The sequence below is a fragment of the Symphalangus syndactylus genome, chromosome 9 (assembly GCF_028878055.3).
Source record: "Symphalangus syndactylus isolate Jambi chromosome 9, NHGRI_mSymSyn1-v2.1_pri, whole genome shotgun sequence".
NCBI classification, from domain to species: domain Eukaryota; kingdom Metazoa; phylum Chordata; class Mammalia; order Primates; family Hylobatidae; genus Symphalangus; species Symphalangus syndactylus.
In genome coordinates this window covers 99,813,493-99,834,819 of record NC_072431.2, presented here as the reverse complement: position 1 = coordinate 99,834,819, position 21,327 = coordinate 99,813,493, and the positions used below count along the sequence as shown (strand labels likewise).

The 21,327-nt window shown below is 38.5% G+C and overlaps 1 protein-coding gene across 2 annotated transcripts in view; it reads left to right on the top strand.

Annotated features, from left to right (window-relative positions):
* GARS1 (glycyl-tRNA synthetase 1) overlaps positions 1-21,327 on the top strand; it is a 38,552-nt gene that overhangs the window by 14,858 nt on the left and 2,367 nt on the right. The window contains exons 8-15 of one of the 2 annotated variants that reach the window (XM_055293520.2): positions 2,041-2,190; positions 5,537-5,699; positions 6,757-6,921; positions 11,080-11,187; positions 12,005-12,150; positions 15,914-15,999; positions 18,230-18,339; positions 21,114-21,207. In XM_055293520.2, coding sequence (XP_055149495.1) covers positions 2,041-2,190; positions 5,537-5,699; positions 6,757-6,921; positions 11,080-11,187; positions 12,005-12,150; positions 15,914-15,999; positions 18,230-18,339; positions 21,114-21,207 — 1,022 coding nt within the window. Of the gene's footprint in view, positions 1-2,040; positions 2,191-5,536; positions 5,700-6,756; positions 6,922-11,079; positions 11,193-12,004; positions 12,151-15,913; positions 16,000-18,229; positions 18,340-21,113; positions 21,208-21,327 lie in introns of both variants that reach the window. The other variant, XM_055293519.2, reaches the window with a different exon arrangement.

Below are 21,327 nucleotides of genomic sequence, written 5' to 3'. Positions count from 1 at the left end.
TTTAGCATGCCACTGTCCAATGGAACTTTCTGCAGTGATGGAAATGTTCTGTAATCTGTGTTGTCCAGTATGATTAGCTACCAGCACATTTGGCTCTTGAGCACTCATAATGGGTCCAGTTCTTCGGAGGCACTGAATTTTACAATTTATTTCATCTTAATTGGAATTTAAATAGACATGTGACTGGTGGCCTACCATATTGGACAGCATAGGTATAGCCTGTTGATTTGAAAGATGTGGTTTTCATGGATAAAGAATATCTGGTTAGTTTACAGTATGATTCAGAATTGGAATCTTTATCTTCTGATTCCTTGTCCACTGTTTAACAGACTTAGCCAATGTTCCATTTCATAGCTTTAGATATTTTTCTTATGATAGGGTAAGAGAGTAAGTTTTTGCTACATGAGCTAGATAGATCGTGTTTCCCAGAGTACGGAATGAAGAATAAGAAAAATTAATTGTGACAAAATGTGTCACAGTTAATTATTCTAATGAGACAGGTTGATTTGGAATGTTTCATGGAAAGAGGCCAGCAGCAAGCCTTTCATTTTGGCCGTATGTACAGAGAGTCATAAAATGAGACATAACGTGTGACCCAGACATTCCATTTCTGGGAATTAATCTAAGGAAATAATTCAGAAGGAAAGGAAATTATACTTAGAAGAAGTATATAAATTAAAAGTAGAAATAACCTATTCAGTAATTTGAGAGTGGTTAAACAAATTATGGTAAAGTGGATTAGTTTAGGATAATATTCTGCCACTATTAAATGTGAGAAATTTGTGCCATTATTTAGAAAATGGGAAGTATAAAATGAGTAATACATAATTTTATACATACTAACTGTAAATATACGTATAAACTTTACTTACATTTGGATGAAATCTGGAAAGAGCCATAAAAATCAAAAGAGTTGGTCTGTTAAGTAAGAAGAGGGTACAATTTTAGGGTTTTTACCCCTTGGTTTTAAAGTTATTTTAGTAAAATACTTATTTTGAAGTAGGCCATTGGGAACGCTTCCTTCGTGGGTGTTTTGCACAGAATATTTCCTAGGAAATTGAGAGGGCAGTGGCTGTAATAGTGTATTTGCTTGACTATATCTTTAAAATACAGAGAAATGTGGAAGCCTGTGGTTGAAAATATAAAATACTGCAGAGAATAAAATGATCTGAAAAACATTGAAAATTACCTGGCTTGGTGAGGTGATAGTTAGTGATAAGTGAGTGCTGATGTTAAATGTGAGCCCATACTGATTTCTTTTTAGCACCTCAGTTAAGTTTTAATATGTGGGTTAACAGGGCTAAACATAGGCATGGGTATTATTTTCCAAAGGACCTAAGATTGTCATCTGCCTCCACGTACATGATGACTTAGAAGACATCAGGGGTTTAAGGGGCACTATGGGAGAGGTGGTGTTTTTTGTTTGTTTGTTTGTTTGTTTGTTTCAAGATGGAGTTTCGCTCTTGTTGCCCAGGCTGGAGTGCAATGGCGTGATCTCGGCTCACTGCAACCTCTGCCTCCCAGGTTCAAGCGATTCTCCTGCCTCAGCCTCCTGAGTAGCTGGGATTACAGGCATGTGCCACCACACCTGGCTAATTTTGTATTTTTAGTAGAGACAGGGTTTCTCCATGTTGGTCAGGCTGATCTCGAACTCCCGACCTCAGGTGATCCGCCCACCTCAGCCTCCCAAAGTGCTGGGATTACAGGTGTGAGTGACTGCGCCTGACCTGAGGTGGTGTTTTTAAATTAATTTTTATTTCTGCTTTTTGAGAAGTGGGGTTTTGACTCACTGGTGTAATTAAATGAAATGGCATTGCCAAAGTAGTATTGCCACACTAATTACTTAATACATTTTCTAATACTTGCTATGAAAATGTTTGCTACGGAGGAAAATATTTCTAAAACTTCATTTTAGGGCCTGTACAACTTTGTTGTGAAAATGGTATATTTAGGACTTTTAGGATTTGTATCTAGAATTTCAGGATTGTTGGAAAACATAATTTCTTTCTTTGTAACAGACTGACTGACTTAAATTTATAGGTACTTGAGACCAGAAACTGCACAGGGGATTTTCTTGAATTTCAAACGACTTTTGGAGTTCAACCAAGGAAAGTTGCCTTTTGCTGCTGCCCAGATTGGAAATTCTTTTAGAAATGAGATCTCCCCTCGATCTGGACTGATCAGAGTCAGGTACTGCTCAGGTTACTCTTACAAATTAGTGAATGACCTTGGCATTGCATTGAAAATGAAAGCTTGCTGTTTTGAAACAATTCTGCTTCATAATCCTGATTATGAATTTATTTTTGTCTTCTCCAAAAATCATGTTTTACATTTGGAATCTCTAAATGTAATCTCCAGGATGACAGGCAGTTTTGAGTGACAAAAGTGAACTTGAAGGGCAAGGAAGGAGGGTGGAGAATATCTTAAGAGTCTCACTTGCTCCAAAATTACCTTTTTCCTTGTTCATCATATATTTCGAGGATGGTGATATCTTGATTGTCTAAACCAAGGCAATACTGGCAATGGTGAGGTGTATAAAAGTGTGGGGTGGGGTCGGGTGGGGGTAGGGTGAAAGTTGTGTCAGGAGGATTGTTCTAGGTATCTAGGGTAGACAACATTGCTGAAGTTGGGGTGAGAATGTATCAGTAACCAACTGGAGTTCTGGACACAACCTCCGTCCAGGTATTTGGGGGGCCTATATGACAGAAAGGCCAGCAGGCAAGCTTACCCTCATCACTCATGTTCACTCACTTGCCTCTATTCAAATAGCCTACTTTTGTCTGATCTATCCAGGGATGTGTGGGAAGGCATATTGGGGCTGGTGAGTTCCACATTTCTTTAGAAATTTATTATGACCTAGCTGTTTATGACTTAAGTTTTTTGTGATTTCTATACATGTTATTCCTGGTATCATCTCTTAGAGTAATACATTCCATATAAAATACAAGGTGTAGCTAAACATAACTTTCTAAGGCCCCAAAGTGTTTTCCCAGCCCCAGCGCCCACCCGTTTCCTGTCTTCTCTTCTTACTCACTGTAATTACAGACTTGAGTCATAACATAGCCCAGTCACTGACTCTGGATTAAAGCATCCACAGCACCTGCCTCATCTTGTTAGTTCCCATGATGCCATCGGGGAGAAGATGCCTACGTTCTGCGCCAACTGTGTCTCTAGGCCCTTCAGGTTTACGGTTTAGGAAGGAGGGACTTACAGAGGAAAGAATGTGCACAACTTAGAGAAAGTTGGGGGAAGGACCCCTCTGGGCTTTCATGTAAAAAGAGGAGGTCATCAGAAACTTTAGGCAGGTATGATAGCAATGAAAAATTTGTCAGATTTGAGTCTTTGTTTTATTTCCTAGTGTCTGAGTGTTTTTGTTTTTTTTTTTTGTTTTTGACCGTTTCGTTACCTAGCAAGCATGCCTTCCCAAACTGAGGAAGCTGTGTAAGACTGACCTTGTCTAAAGCCAGTGTTACGAAGAGGGTTTACACAGAATAGCTAGGGGAAGATTATTGAGAAGGACTGAGAAGTAAGGCAGTGTCTGGGGCCTGTGCAGTAAAAAAGTGGTGAGTAGGGAAACCAGCTTGGAACTTGGGAGTGATCCCAGGGGTTAACTGGTAGAAAGGCTCTGGGGCTTCTCAACAGTGGATTCTTTGGTCATTTTCACTTCAAAGTGTTGTGTCTGAATTCTGGCTAGTTTTGTTATGTCCCTTTCAAGTTCCTGACCAGAAGTCCACTGATTTTTTCATGAGTCAGCATCCTCCTGGCTTTTGTTCCATGGTAGGACTAGGATTGGTTTATTTAGTGTTCCGATTCTTCTTGATGGCAGAGTTCTCTGGTGATTAATCTTTGCATAGCTGTATTTCTTTTTGTTAGTTTAGGGGTATTAGATTGTTCATACGAAGATTTTCTAAAATTTTATTTTATTTTGATAGACTTGTCTGTCTTCCTAGCTTGTGTGTATTTTAGTTCTCTGCAGTTTCAGGTACAGTCTCTGAACTCAGATACAGTTACTCAGAATTCTGATGATTCCTGCCTCCTATCTATGAGAGCTGAGATTATTGATGAGTAAATTTTGTATGATTTGTATGATTTCAAGTCACACAGTGTGGTGCTTTGATATGCTTGTACATTGTGAAATGATTACCACAGTCAAGCTAATTAACAATTATCACCTCACATAGTTACTTTTTTTTTTTTTAGTGGCGAGATCTACTTAACATCTACTCTTTGAGCGGATTTCAGGTATACAGTGAATCATTAACTATAGACACTGTGCTGAGATTTGTGACGGAACAGATGGAAAGACTTTGGCAGCAGCATTTTGGAGATTCTAGGCAGGGCCCGTAATTTATCCTGTCCCGCATTGTAGATGTTCAGTTGCTGTCAGCCCAATTATAAGCTATGTGAGGACAAACACCATGTTTGTTTTGCTCACATTTATATGGGTGCAGAAGATGTTTCCTAATTGTTGAAAGACAACTAAAACATAGGTGCTATAGGACCAAATAAGAGACACTATTAAAAAATAAAATTTAAAAAATTAAACCTCTTTTGCAGTGTGTTTCATGTATTTTTAGGATCCATTTGAGCAATTTTACATTACTTGTAAAACATCTGAGATGATCATGGAAGTACACCAGAAAATGTGATTTTTCTTAAAAGAAGAGAGATTGATTTTGACTGATAAAATTAACTTGAAACACTTTCCTTCAAATAGCTACTAAATTGCATTCAGAGAAATCTCTTCGGGAAACCATTACTATGTGCGCTTCATCGTTAGGTAATTAGCTTGATGTTAGCTTGTTCAATTCATGCCTTATGTCCTTTGCCTTGAATAACACTTTATTTAAGAAGCTCTTACTCCAAAGAAACCAGCTGTATGATGCCATTATCAGTCATTTACTTTTTTGTAGCAGTAAAAAAGAAGAAATCAAACTGCTATGAAAGCTAAAGAACCATTTCATTTCACTTTTAATTTCCCATTCTTTAAAATGGGATGAAGAACTTCATTTAGTGTATACTTATAAAGACTTGCTAATGCTTTAAGGAAAACCATTTTATCTGGATGTCACTATTCAATATCTTATTTCTTATTTTGCATGTGATATTTGCGTATGTTTTCCTAATTTAAAAAACTGTATTAATCTGCCTTTAACAAGTTATTTTCAGTTATAATCTTGGATGTAGCTGGAGGGAAGGAATTAATACTTCAGAGAAGTTAGATCGTGTTTATTTTAAATAGTGAGTAATAAAATTTTCATTAATGTGTTTAAAAATAACCTTCACATGTACCCCATAAATTTGTAGAAATATAATACATCAAAAAAATAAAAATAACAACTACCCAGACAAATTTAATTCAAAGTTTTTTTGGCCATTCCCTTAGGGAACCAACTTTCTGTTTAGTGAAAAAGACTACTATAGTATGGAGCCTTTATCACTAGAATGCAGTTGAAAATAGGGGCCTTATTGTTTTTTGTTTGTTTGTTTTTTGTAGTTAAATATGCAGATTTATCGCTTATGTTTTTGCTTTCAGAGAATTCACAATGGCAGAAATTGAGCACTTTGTAGATCCCAGTGAGAAAGACCACCCCAAGTTCCAGAATGTGGCAGACCTTCACCTTTATTTGTATTCAGCAAAAGCCCAGGTCAGCGGACAGTCTGCTCGGAAAATGCGCCTGGGAGATGCTGTTGAACAGGTAGGATTCTGGAGGTAACTTAACTTAGATTGTGCCTGTTCAGGGTTTGCAGCAATTAGCAAATTCTATGTGTTCTGGGTGACAAAATATTTTATTTTGGCAGTCATTTGCTTTTTATACAGTACTTGATTTTGTACAGAATTTATTATACAATATTATTATAGTAAGAGAAAAATCACCTGAACATCTCAATTTGTGGGCCTTGGGGGAAAAAAATGTTTAGCATAGCACTTGGAAAATAGATCTTGGTTTGCATTGTGCCTCACCAATTTAACTCTCAACAGTATGTACTACTTTGGGGGAGACAGAATTGGACCCACAGAAAGCAAGCCATCTTGGTTTCAGACTCTTCTCTATTACCCATAGCAGCGGAATAAGGCCTTGCATATAGGCACTTTGTAAATATTTGCCTGGAGAAGTGAGTGCGTGAAAACTTGCCAACAGTAGCTGCTGTCCACTAGTGGAGTGAGTTGCCTGAGGGAGCGGTGAGCTTCCTGGCCCTGAAAATACTCCTGGCAAGGTTGGACGATAGCTTGTCAGCCACTTTGCCGAGAAGACCTCTGCAGTGTATGGAGATGGGGCTAGATGTTTTCTAAGGTCCTTGCAAACACTAAAATGATTACGTGTACTCTATGGGGTTCACAAATTTCAGTGGGTAAGGATACATTAAAAGCCCCTCAACATGTCTCATTACTTTGGTTAATTCAGAAGGGAATGTCTTTGCCATTCTTTAGTGTCAATTATGAATATTGTTTTTAGCACTGTAGATTTAGAAGGTATGAGGTAATGTGCTGAATTTTTGCTGACCCAGTAAGTATGTTGGACAGATTTTGAATAACTCCATTATCATCATCTTGATATTAACCCCTTAAAAAATAACCAAGATCTCATTCTGAGTATTTGAAATTGTTCTGCAAGCAAGATAAAATAGTTTGCGTTGGGTTTCAAATATTTTTCAGTAGAAGGAGTCAATGGAAACTGATATCTTGGCTTTGAAGAGTATTAATGTGTGTTTTCTTTTCTTCCTCCATGCTTGCTTGCTTATTGGTTGATTTAGGGTGTGATTAATAACACAGTATTAGGCTATTTCATTGGCCGCATCTACCTCTACCTCACGAAGGTTGGAATATCTCCAGATAAACTCCGCTTCCGGCAGCACATGGAGAATGAGATGGCCCATTATGCCTGTGACTGTTGGGATGCAGAATCCAAAACATCCTACGTAAGTGGAGTGCTGTTTACCATGTGATTTTCACATTGTTAACTTAGGAGCACAGGTATCAAAATGGATTTTTGTGCACTTTATGTCACAGAGGAACAAAGGGAAAAGAAAAGAGATCTTTTCCTGAGAAAACGGAAAAAGCAGTTGCCTCCTGCCTTTTTTATAAGTGTCCTAAGGAGCCCGTTTTAGTCTTAGATAGCTGAGAGAGAGAGTTAGTTGATGATGGGACAGTGCTGATGTGTACACTGCTGTACAGTGTATTGGCAGCATTACCGGCAATATCCTGTAGTGGATCTAAGACACATTGGCCTCTCCTTCCTGGGAAGAGTCCCAGCAAACATTGGAAATGGTGGAGAGGTTGAGTAAAGAAAGTCACAGTGCTCTTAGCTCAGTGAGCTATGTGGTAGCTTTGAGGAATATACTAGTTGATTCTGATCTCTTGCTTAAGAACTACCTTTCTCAAATGTTATGTATTTAACTCAAAATTCACAGACTATCTCCAGGTACCCTCCTGCCCCTGTGCCCTGTCACCCCTCCAGCCTCCACCACCAAACATGAACATCAGTACTGAGGCTGAGGGATGAAAGGCATTTGCATATAGGAGATGCTGTCTATATTGGTGGCAGGACGAAATGTGGCATCTAAAACAAGGCTGAGAGTCTTTTGGCATTTCCCTTATTGGGTGTTAGAGAGGCTTCCTTGCCTACATAGAAAGAGACTTTAGTCCAGGGTCATTGGTTCCAGTATACCCTTGGTTTAGTTTTTACTTTTTAAAATGGCTTTCTTTTTATGGATTTTTAAAAATTAAAAATCAAAATTAGTCATATTTAAAAAAGTAATGACTACTTTTTTTTAAAACAAAAAGGAAAAAATAATTCTGAAAAATATTAGGTAGAAAATTAAACTTCCAGTTGTATGCCTCTCCCCAGGTGTTTTATGTCTCTTCTCTATATTGAGCAAACATTTTCTATAAAGGACCAGATGGTAAATATTTTTAGTTTTATGAGTCTCTGTCACATAACTTTGTTGTTTTTTACAGCTTTTAAAAAATGTCCAAATTGGCTGGGTGTGGTGGCTCATGCTTGTAATCCTAGCACTTTGGGAGGCCGAGATGGGAGGATTGCTTGAGCTCAGAAATTTGAGACCAGCCTGGGCAACATAGCAAGACCCTGTCTCTACAAAAAATACAAAAATTAGCCAGGTGTGATAGCACGTCCCTGTAGTTTCAGCTGCTTGGGAGGCTGAGGTGGTAAGATCACATGAGCCCGGGAAGTTGAGGCTATAGTGAGCCATGATTGCACCACTGAACTCAAGCCTGGGCGACAGAGTGAGGCCCTGTCTCAAACAAACAAAAAAAGATCATGCTTAGCTCCATGGTCTTGGGTATGTCTGCCTTCTCTAGATGATTTTTCTATGTATTCTAACACACACATGCATAAATGCATAATAATATGCATATGTTTATAAATGGCTATTAATGATGTTGTTTTTAATATATTCTTTTTCCCTTGTGGAATTAGAAAGAATGACTGTAATCTGTTAGGATTTTCTAAGCAAGCTTGCTTGACATATGTCAAAATGATAATAGTAATTATTCTTAGGATTATGGGTGATCATTAATTTCTTTACACTTTTTAGATTTTCTGGGACTTCTTTTTATTTTCAGATCAAACCAATAAAATGTTTTTCCTTTTGTATGAGAAAAGATTATTTCTTTTCTTTTTGTTTCATACCCAGCTCCTTCTCTTAGTTTGCTCTGACTCTAATTTCAGATTAAACCAGATGTTGTTCTTGCTGTCTCAGTTAAGTGATTTGCTTAAGTCTCACAGCCAGTGAGTGGTGAGGCTGGGATATAAACCTGGCTGTCTGAAGCCAGGCTCATGCTCTTAACAGTTAGGCTGTACTGCTTTATAAACCCCACTGTATGCCTGCTAGTCCTTATCTGAGTGCCCCTGTGAGGGTTGGGGATCAGAAAATGGAAAGTCACTGGAAAACAGGGCTAAATGAAACAAGAAGCTCCAGAGTCCCAGAGGCTCTTAAGGAGAGGAGAGAACTCCCTTAGAGAGTTTAATACTTTTTGTGTGCTTTATATATTTTTTTAATAAAAAAAGTTACCATTGCAGTTAATGCCACACCAGTTCTATTTCTGTCCAGAGAAGTAACCACTATCCCAACGTTGTTATTCTCAGGCGAGTTTTTGTAATTTTACCTTTTAGTACATAAATGTTAGTTGACATCTGTAGTAAATTACAACCACCAAACTATATGATTAAGAACGTAAGTATACTTACCAGTCGACATGTATAGGGAATGTCAGATTGCCAGGTTACCTGTTTTTAGGCTTTGTTCTTTAATTCCTTTTGTTGTTGTTTTGTGTTGGAGTTTCTGAGCTCATATGAGTTTTATGTTTGCTTGCTTTATTACAAACACCCCATGTGATAACATGTGCTTGGAAAGCTTAGTAGTTTTTTCTTTTCTTTTTTTTTTTTTTTTTTTTTGCTACAGAGTCTCACTCTGTCACCCAGGCTGGAGTGCAGTGGTGCATTCTCAGCTCACTGCAGCCTCCGCCTCCTGGGTTCAAGCGATTCTCCTGCCTTGGCCTCCCGAGTAGCTGGGATTACAGATGCGTGGCACTGCCCCCGGCTAATTTTTGTATTTCGTGAAGACGGGGTTTCTCCATGTTATTAGCCAGGCTGGTCTTGAACATCTGACCTCAGGTGATCCGCCCACCCCAGCCTCCCAAAGTGCTGGGATTACAGACACGAGCCACTATGTCTGGCCAAGCTTAGTAGTTTTGATGGTTGAATTTCCCCAAACTCTTTGGATCAAGGGCAAAAAAAAAATGAATCTTCATGAGAAGGACTAACTAGATATCTACCAAAATAAGCTTTTTACAAACTCTTGTTCTTATGGAAATAACGGGTTCTTAAGAGTTTCTCATAGTTGGGGTTTCTGTAAGAAAGCACCACATACAGAGTGGCTTATAAACAAGAGACATTGATTTCTCACCGTTCTGGAGGCTGGAAGTCAAAGATCAGGGTGCCAGCATCGTCTGATACTTGTGAGGGCCCCATTCTCAGTCGCATACTGCCAACTTGTTGTATCCTCACACGGTGAAAGAGGGCAAGAGAGCTCTCTGGGGTCCCAAATTCCAGTGATTAGGGCTCCATCCTCATGACCTAATCACCTCCCAAAGGCACCTCCTCCTAATACCATCACGTTGGGAGTTAGGATTTCAATATACGAATTTTGCCAAGGACACAAGCATTCAATTCATTGCAGGTTCTTTGAAAATAATTTAAATTTTGCTTTTTAAAAGTATCTTATGTGTATATTTATAAAAAAGGGAACCTGGCATCAATGTGATCATAATGCTCTTATATAATTTTATTGTGTGACCTAAACTTTACCCACTCTTATACTGAGTTTTCTTTTGTTCAGTAAAGAAAGTGAATTGAATCCAAATGCCCACATTTATGGCCAGCTGAAGTATGTTAGTTAAGTCAGCCATCTGATATCAAGTTGTGAGAACAGTAGGTACTTCATCTAAAGAATAGTGGTTTCTGCCAAATTCATTTGATTCCTGTTCACAAATTTGAACCAAATTTACAGGCTTTGTCTAGGTTCACATTTAATTTCCATAATTAAATTCCAGAATATATTAGTTTACCCTGCAGACTCAGTGTAACAATATAAATCCATCCAGAAAGGAAGACTACTTTGTGTACAGTGTGAATTATATATTTTTTCCCTTTCCTTTCCGTTCCGTTCCGTTCCTTTCCGTTCCGTTCCGTTCCGTTCCGTTCCTTTCCTTTCCTTTCCATTCCTTTCCTTTCCTTGATGGGGTCTCACTATGTTGCCCAGATTGGTCTCAAACTCCTGGCCTCAAGTGATCCATCCACCTCAGCCTCCCAAGTTCCCGATATTACAGGCATGAGCCATCACGCCCAGATCAGTGTGAATTATATTTTATAGGCTTATTACCTGCCTGATATATGAGGCTATTCCCATTTCAAATATTTATAAAATTTGAATGAAGATTTTATAATCGAATTATCCTTGAATATATGAAAGGGTTATAATCTGCATGCATTTGTGAATGAACCCAATGTAAGTAATAATAAGTAAGTAATATTTTTATTGATTATATCTTTTTAGGGTTGGATTGAGATTGTTGGATGTGCTGATCGTTCCTGTTATGACCTCTCCTGTCATGCACGAGCCACCAAAGTCCCACTTGTAGCTGAGAAACCTCTGAAAGAACCCATATCCTTTCTGGTCACTCCAAAAACTCAGGATTCACATGTGAATATCTTGCTAATGAATAAATCCAAGTCTTTACCTTGTTCTATGGATAAATGGAGATGTTTTAGACACTGTAGTAACACTTGTTTAAACCTATTATTTTACCTATCCCTTTGTTCCTTTCCTATTCTCTGTACTTGTAGTCTGAAGTGTGCCCACTCAATGTTTGGCCTTTAAAAGAAGCATATTTAGAAAAATGCTCTGAATATCTGTCAGAGCGTTAATAGTTTTTCTCAGCTGTTTCCAAAATGCACTTCACACCTGCACCTACCTACATGCTCTTTAAATAAAGGGTACCTGGTGAAAGCTTTTTCCATTAAAAGATGAGTGCCATTTGATAGTAGATGAAATAATTTAGCTCACTTGGTCTGAAAATCAGCAAAATAGAAATTTTGTTTTTTTACTAGGCATTGAATTTATGAGCTGATTTCTTAGGGGTAGGTCAGTGACAGGAAATAGATCTTGTTTTGGGCATTTTAGGAATAAATTCTTATCAGAAGTTCTTATGCTATGGGTTGGGTCATTGCTGATTAGATAACATCTCTTTTTTCTCACTGTAACTGGAAAAGTTTCTATTGATGGTGTTAATTTTCGGTGAGATTTGTCTGAATGATTTTGTGGACAGGTGTTTCATCTTGCCTTAAAATCAGAATAAACAGGATCTGGAGAACTGATAGAGAGCTGGGGTGGTTTTAAGTTGATAATTGATTGTTCTCAGGCTCATTTTCTGAAATACTGAGGCAGTGCTGTAGTTTTGGATTCCTTGACTACTTCATACAAAACAGTCAATGTTGTTCAGTTTGAACCCAATAAGGGAGCAATTGGTAAGGCGTATAAGAAGGATGCAAAACTGGTGATGGAGTATCTTGCCATTTGTGATGAGTGCTACATTACAGAAATGGAAATGCTGCTGAATGAGAAAGGGTAAGATATCAGATGTTTACTCTTCCATGGGCTCCAGTCAGTTGTGTCATCTGCCAGGTTCTGAAAGTTAGGGTGAGATTAACTTCTTAAGATATTTTGCAGGTAAGTGCTGTATCTTGGCTGCATTTGAAGGACTGTCTTTGCTGAGATTTTGGCATTATAGCCTGAAAAAAGATTTGAAATAGAATATAAAAACTTTTTTTTTTTCCTAGTAACTGTCTTAAACAAAGAGACTTGTCCAGCCAGGCCAAGGAAGGGTTAGAAACTACATCTACTATCTCTCAGGTCACTTCTCTCTCCTTTTTGGAGGTTTAGAATACTCTGTAATTGTTTAAGCGTGAATATAAACAATAGAGAAGGCCGGGCACGGTGGCTCACGGCTGTAATCCCAGCACTTTGGGAGGCTGAGGTGGGCGGATCATGAGATCAACAGATCGAGACCATCCTGGCTAACACAGTGAAACCCCGTCTCTACTAAAAATACAAAAAAATTATCCTGGCGTGGTGGCAGGCACCTGTAGTCCCAGCTACTCAGGAAGCTGAGGCAGGAGAATGGCATGAACCTGGGAGGCGGAGCTTGCAGTGAGCCACCATCGCGCCACTGCACTCCAGCCTGGGCAACAGAGTGAGACTCCGTCTCAGAAAAAAAAAAAACAAAAAAAATAGAGAAAGGCCTTTAACGGAATACAACAAAATCCAGCACTGAACAATGTAAAACTTACAATATCTAGCAAACAATAAAAATTATTATATATATGAAAAAGCAGGAAAGTGAGGAGTAAAGTCAGTCGAAAGAAACACCCAGAAAAAATAAACATGATGCAGTAAATACATAAGGATGTTAAAGCACTTATTATAAATATGCTTCATGTACTCAAGGGTGTAAAGGAAAACATGAACATGTGAGGTGAGAAATGGAAAAATATATGTGTAATATGGATATAAACACATGTTTTTATATATATAAACAACATGAAACATTTAGAGGCGATATCTCAAATGAAAATGTCACTGGATGGGATTAACAGTAGATTAAACATTACAGAAGAAAGGTCATTGAACTTAAAGACATAGCAACTCTCCAAAATGAAGCATAGAAAAAAATGAGACTGGGAAAAAAATGTGCAGTGCGACAATATCAGGCAGTCTAATGCATGTGTAATTGAGAGTCCTAGAGAGGGTGTATAGAAAAAATATTATACAGTAGCTGGAAAATTTCCAAATTTGATGAAAACGGTAAAACTACAGATTCAAGAAGCTTAGCCCCAAGCAGGATAAACACAAAGATGACCACATGAAGACCCATGAGAATCAAATAGCTATAAACCAGGGATGAAGAGAAGAACCTTTAAAGCAGCTAGTGGGGAAAAAGACTCATTACATAAAAGCAAACGAAGATAAGAATGATTAGAATTCATACCAAACCTACGCAGATCACAATATAATGGAATGAAATCTTTTAAAGTGCTTGAAGACAAAATTCCTACATCCAGCAAAAATATCTTTCAAAAGTGAAGAGGAAGTACTTTAAGACCAAGCTTATCCAACCTGCGGCCCGCAGGCTGCATGTGGCCCAGGATGGCTTTTGATGCTGCCCAACACAAATTCATAAACTTTGAAAAAACATTATGAGGTTTTTTTGCAATTTTTTTTTTCTTAGCTCATCAGCTGTCATTAGTGTTAGTGTATTTTATGTGCAGTCCAAGACAGTTCTTCTAGTGTGGCCCAGGGAAGCCCAAAGATTGAACACCTCTGTTTTAGACAATCCAGGGCTCTGAAAGTGCATTGCCAGCAGACCTCCACTATGAGAATTTAAGGCACTTCTTCAGGCAGAAGTATGAAAGTTTAGATGTACCCAGAGGATTTGAGAGATCTAGAAATGATAAATATGTGGGTAAATAGAAATGGCATTTTCTCTCTCATCTCTTAATTTCTTTAAAAGATAATGGAGTATTTAAAGTAAAAATAATAATATGGGATTTATAACGTGGAAGTAAAATGTATGCTATCAATAGCACAAAGGGTGGGAGCAAAGAATTGGGAATATACTCTTGTGAGGTGTATACATTATATGTGAAATGGTGTAATATTACTTGAAGATAAACTATGATAAGTTAAAAAATGGATAGAGTGAACTCTAGAGCAATCACCTGGAAAAAAAACCACAAAAAAACCAAGGGGTGTAACTAATAAACCAGTAGTGGAGATAAAGTAGAATAAGAAAAAATATTCCACAAGAAGATGGGAAAAGAGGAAAAGGAACAAAGAACAGATGGGACAAAGATGAACTCTTGCAAGTTGAAGATATCTGTTTCAGAAAAATTTAAAAACATTTCTGGTCTTCCACAATTAACATCTATTTATACTAAAACAATATCAAATCCCATTAAAATGAACTAAGTTATATTACTAGTTAAATAACATTATCCATAAACACAGTTTGCTTTATTAATTATTCTCAAATAATGGCTGTCTCCTTGTCAATTGCAACTCTTTTTTTTTTTTTTGAGATGGTGTCTCACTCTGTCACCCAGGCTGGAGTGCAGTGGTGTGATCTCAGCTCACTGCAACCTCCGCTTCCCAGGTTCAAGCAATTCTCCTGCCTCAGCCTCCCGAGTAGCTGGGACTCGTGCACCACCACGCCTAGCCAATTTTTTGTATTTTTAGTAGAGACGGGGTTTCACCATGTTGACCAGACTGGTCTTGAACTTCTGACCTAAGGTGATCCACCTGCCTTGGCCTCCCAAAGTGATGGGATTACAGGTGTGAGCCACCACGCCTGACCCAATTGCAACTGTTTTATAGCTGTTAACTATGATACACTTAGACGGTGCTCACAGAGAGGATGCATATGACACTGTGTTTGTAATGGAACCTTTAATGCATGCACACACAGACTTCAGAGAGAATAGTAAAAACGGAAGAATTTAGTGAACACCAGTCAGATGAGGCATGGGATTATCACAGGTGGAAACTAGCAAAATACAGTTGTAACATATGCCAACGATCCAGCTTCCGAGACAACCACATGAGGGCTCTCTATCCTAGCACTGAATTGCTTGGGAGGCAAGAGAAATCCAAATTGATATTCAAAATGTGAGGAAATAACTCCTAAGCTGAAATACAGGTATTACATGAAGCTCTTTATAAAGATGAATTCTTATAACCTGAAACGAAATGGGCATATCTCAGGACACAAATACATGGCAGCCATGATTTTGAGGGGGATGATGTTTTATATTGCCATATGAAACAGAAACATTAAACTTCTTTTAAACTGATCTTCATCAACACAAATGTCAAAAAATAGTGTGGGTATTGGATTGTAAGATTATTTCTGTTAGATGGCATGCTGGTTCGTTTGTAAATTTGTTGGGACTGTAATGAGAACCCTTGTGTTTTTACCAGCAGGCCAATTTCTGAGAAAGTTGTTATTATTCTAAAACTGGATTTTCAAAAAGTTGTTTTTGGTTTTACCTTGATCTCAAAACCAAAGGAATTTGTCATTAAGTCACTTGTGGAATTTTATAAAACTAGTCAAAATTTGGTGTATCTCCTCAGAGTACTTTTTGGTGCCATTGTTAGACTAATACTTAATTGGTGTTTCTTATGAAATAATTTAAATTTGACATCACTTATTATATCTGGAGAGTTGATCAAGTTATAAAAATAAAAAACAATTTAGCAATCTACAAAATTCCTTTAAATTAAGGCACGGGGTGCCTGTTTGAACTAATACAAAATGTGTTTTGTTTCTTTGTAGGGAATTCACAATCGAAACTGAAGGGAAAACATTTCAGTTAACAAAAGACATGGTCAATGTGAAGAGATTCCAGAAAACACTATATGGTAAATTTGTAAAAATAATAAACAAAAAGTCACTGCTCCTTAAAGCTTTTGTTATTGTTTGAGACAGGGTCTTGCTCTGTCACCGAGGCTGGAGTGCAGTGGCACAACCTCTGCCTCCTGGGAAAAAGCGTTCCTCCCTCCTGTCTCAGCCTCCCAGTTAGCTGGGACTACAGGTGCACGCTACCATATCCAACTAATTTTTGTATTTTTTGTAGAGATGAGGTTTTTGCCATGTTGCCCAAGCTGCTCTTAAACTCCTAGGCTCAAGCAGTCCACCCGCCTTTGCGTCCCAAAGTGCTGGGATTACAGGCATGAGCGACCATGCCTGGCCCTCATTCCCTGTCTTCTTTGGCAAAATAACTTGTTAAAAAGTCATTTAGGGGCCAGGTGCAGTGGCTCACGCCTGTAATCCCAGCACTCTGGGAGGCCAAGGTGGGTAGATCACGAGGTCAGGAGTTCGAGACCAGCCTGGCCAACATGGTGAAACTCCGTCTCTACTAAAAATACAAAAATTAGCTAGGCATGGAGGCACATACCTGTAATCCCAGCTACTCGGGAGGCTGAGGCAGGAGAATCCCTTGAACCCGGGAGGTGGAGGTTGCGGTGAGCCGAGATCATGCCATTGCAGTCCAGCCTGGGCGACGGTGCAAGACTCCGTCTCAAAAAAAAAAAAAAAGTAATTTAGACCAGTGATGTTTCATGCTTTTTTAAAAGTTAAGAAGATGATTTTTTTGTAGAACAAATTCTGTGAATTAGGCAATGAGTAATTTGGAGCATGTATGAAGGATGCTGAAGTTTATTTGTGGCTGAATTGAAATTCCTGGAAACAGAGTAGTAGTGGGTGTTTGAGAAGCTACTGCCAGTGGAGAGAGTGAGCATAGCTTTCCTTTTGTTTTTGGCTTGTCTTGTAGCCAGGCTTCAGTGAGCAGTGGTAGGAGTAAGCAGGGGCTTCTCCATCACGCTCTGGGGCTTTATAGCCATGATCCTGGCAGCTGGTTCAGAGCTGCACATCACCGTTACTCGGATACCACAGAAGGATGGGGGGCCGTGCCTTGATCATGTTTTTAAAGTATTACTGTTTATCATAGACAAACAGGCTCTCTTTTCCCCTACATGTGTGAGTTTTTGGTACCAATGATCTCATTTCCCAAAAAACATAAACTCTCCAAGGTTATGACCAGTTATCTTAGACCTGGACATTGCTTAGCAGTGCTTCTTCCTTTCCACATAATAAGTAATAATTATCAGTGTATTTCCTGTGTATACCACGGGTGTTGTCTTACCCACAGGAAGAGCTGTGAGCCCCTGTAAGATGTCTTTGATGGAGTGCTGTTCTTTGAGCAAACTCTCCCCTAAGGGCGTCCTGACCCCAGAACCTTGGTGATACAATGCCAGTAATTTGGTTCTGAACAAGTTCTTATCAAGATAACAAGCTAAAACGTTAAACAAACACAAACCATGTAATACTTTTTTGTATGTAGGAATCGTTTTTGTGAATTTTGCCAGCTGTGTTAGATTTTAAATTCTAGCAAAATCTTATTAAAAGCCTTAGATTTTTTATGCTTTCTGGGTAGCTGAGGCAGGTAATAGAGACAAAGTGTAGCTGCTGCTATTCATAGTTTGCCAACTGGTGAAGGAATATTCTGGTAACTCAGGTTTCATTTTTACACAGTATAAACAGAATTTGGTGAAAGATTTTTTCACTCCAACTTTCTCTTCAAAGGCATGTTTCCCATCAGCAAATAGTTTTTAGGTATATTCTAGTTTCTTTGTTCTGATACGCAGAGATAAAAATCCATCTAGAATAGAGATATTTTTAGTGCTAAGAATTTTTTTCTTTTCTTTTTTCTTTTCTTTTTTTTTTTTTTCTTTGAGACAAAGTTTCGCCCTTGTTTTCCAGGCTGGAGTGCAATGGCGTGATCCTGGCTCACTGCAACCTCTGCCTCCTGGGTTCAAGCGATTCTCCTGCCTCAGCCTCCTGCGTAGCTGGGATTACAGGCACCCGCCACCACACCCAGCTAATTTTTGTATTTTTAGTAGAGACGGGGTTTCACCATGTTGGCCAGGCTGGTCTCGAACTCCTGACCTCAGATGATCCACCCACCTCAGCCCCCCAAAATGCTGGGATTACAGGTGTGAGCCACCGCAGCCAGAGAATTGTTCAGAGAGAATCTGAAATGCATTATGTGGTATTTGAGAGAATGTTATTGAATTTCTATCTCTTTTGCAGTGGAAGAAGTTGTTCCGAATGTAATTGAACCCTCCTTCGGCCTGGGTAGGATCATGTATACGGTATTTGAACATACATTCCATGTACGAGAAGGAGATGAACAGAGAACAGTAAGTTGTCGTGTACAGTGTGCTGTTGTTATAGTGTCAGAAAATAAAAATTTTCTGAATTACATCGTGAAGTACATTAATAAGACTCTAGAATGATCAATTAGTTATTACTATAATCTAGTGCTATTAACACTCATCTTTGCTTAATATGTATAGACAAACCAGTTTCCTGTGTTATCTTATTTGAGCTTTAGGTTATTGTAGAAGCTATTGTTTTAGTTGCCTGGTGCTCTCTATTCTTAGACTGAACCTATTTACTTTGGGGAACAATCTGTATTATGTCAATGGAAGGAATGGTACTTTCTGGATATGCTGTGTTTCAGAAAATTGGGAAGGGTGAGATGACTCATAGAATTTAGCCAGACCACTAAGCTGTATCTATACTCTGGTAAAGTATCAAAGGGAACCCTCTCAAACTGCATAAAATTGTCTGGGGTACTTCTGGGGTAAAGATGTGAATTCCTAGGTTCTACTCCAGAGATGCTGATTCACTAGGTCTGAGACCCAGGGATCTGGGTGTCTTTTTAAAAAAATAAAAATCCTGGGTTATTTCACTGTGAAAACTTGACAGATCATAAATGGGATAATAGTTATCTGGGGTATAGCCTTTCCTAGCATTCAAGTATTGCTGAAGATAGAAGTTTATAAGAAGTCTTCATTAGCTCCCACAAATTTTCTTTTGGGTCTGATGCTTCTGAATCACTGCTGCTCGCCTTCTTCCTCTTTATCTCCTTGCCTTACTTCACCATTTTTACCTCACCTCTGCCTGCAGAAGTTACACTCCTGGGCACATTACTAGGAAAGCCAACCAGAAGAATGGCTAGAAAGGAGAGGTTGTATATGTCAGGTTAATTGAAAGAAACAGCGTCATCCACTTGGCCATTCTAAAGCTTGAGTGTATGTAATGTTAGACATCAACCCTGTGGTTCTTTCTAGGACATTTAACCTTGAAGAATGAACTAGTGAGTTCTTGGCACCAGTACTTTAGTCTGACACACTATTGTAATACATAGCTAATAAAGTTAGTATGGTACTCTCTGCCCTAAAGTTGCATCTTCATTTCCCAACCTTGAAGGAGCAGCCCTATTCATTCAACAGATTGTAAGAACCTGGGCTAGGCCCCAGGTGCGCAAACATAAGGCTTGGTTCTTTTTGAGAAATGATGACAAACATAACTGCATGTGTTCTTTTTAGATGTCAAGTCTGCTTCAAGCTTTGTCTGCTTATTTTTGTAATAAAAAGGTTTTAGAAAATCTTTTAGCTGTTCCTTTGAATCTAACAATATTAATATAACTAGAGCTTTAATAGAAATTTCATAAGGGCTAAACAAGAATAAATTAGTCACAGTGTTTTATGAATTGCATGAATTCCCATCATGAAGAGAAATTTGATTAGGCTGTGGGAAGCCAAAAATGTTTCTTAAATTATTAGCACCTAGTTCCTCAATCCATTTGCCTATAAATTTGGTGTAAAAACATTGCTAGTGAAATTTTAAAAATTATTTTTCTATAAAGGCAGGTCCCTATTACTCTCTTATATGAAATAGAAATATCTCAAGATGGAGGAAGGGAATAGAATTCTGAACCTTCTGTGATGTGAGCAGCCATATTGGTGGAATACAGGCCTGCCTTAGAGTGGGATATTCATTGCTTGGCAACAAAGGTTAATTGAACTTTGGGTGAGAGGCTAAAGTGGAACCTGTGTCATTCATTATTTTTATGGGACAAATTTATTCTGTGTTTTGCCTTCAAGTGAACCTTTTGTACAAGTATTAAGAACTGCCTTCAGTTCCCATTTCCAACCTAAAGTGGCAAATTGGTTTGCCTTCCACAGAATATTTTTATTTTCGCCTTTTTTTTTTTTGGTTTCGCTTTGTTGCTCAGCTGGAGTGCAGTGGCACAATCTCAGCTGACTACAGCCTCAAACTTCTGGGCTCAAGCAATCCTCCTGCTTCAGCCTCCCAAGTAGCTGGGACCACAGGTGCGCCTCACAATGCCCAGCTAATTTTTTAGTTTTTGTAGAGATGGGGTCTTGCCATGTTGCCCTAGCTGGTCTTGAATTCCTGGGCGCAAGCAATTCTTCTGCCTCAGCCTCCCAAAGTGCTGGGATTACAGGCATGCGCCACTGTGCCCAGCCTTATTTTTGCTTTCTTTGATTTCTGAGTTACTCAGAAACTATTTCAGGGCAGTTTAAGAAGACTGTACTTTTTGGTGTAGGTATATGGAACATCTTTTTTTGTTTTGTACTATTTCTTTTGGACGTACGTTTGTGAGCTAATTAAACTTTTCTGTTTCACTTGGTCACTAAGGTTCATAGGTTTCTCTCTTAAAAGACAGAATGGGCTTTGGTTTGGGTCACTGCCACTTGTTTGAATATTTAGGTAGTCTCCACAGAAAGTCTTTTATGTGGAACCAAAAAATTACCATCTTTTATATACAGTAGATTTCAGAATGCTTTCACATTATTTGACTTTTTTAGTAACGGGCTTGTGAAGCAAGCAGAGCAGGTGGTAGAGACCTGCTTTTTAGCTGGAGAAACTAAGGTTCAGAAAGAGTTCATGAGTTGGCCTAAATTCGGAGCTGAAACCAGGTGTTTCTGATGCTGGTTCTGCTTCTCTTTTGCCATACTGCTTTTCATGTCATGTTTTCTGGCATTTTGGTAATGACGTTATGCTTGAACACTTGCTGAATATTAACCTCTTTTGGTTTGGGATATTAGGATTTAGATATTTACAACTTAACATATTTGGATTTTTTTCTTTTTAAACCATCCAGTTCTTCAGTTTTCCTGCTGTAGTTGCTCCATTCAAATGTTCCGTCCTCCCACTGAGCCAAAACCAGGAGTTCATGCCATTTGTCAAGGAATTATGTAAGCAAATTCAATTGGGTTAAACTCCATGGGAACACCATCAAGGAGACTGAATTTTAGGAAATGTATCGTTTATTTCAATAAAAATATAGATTGAATAAAGAATATAAATGATTTTAT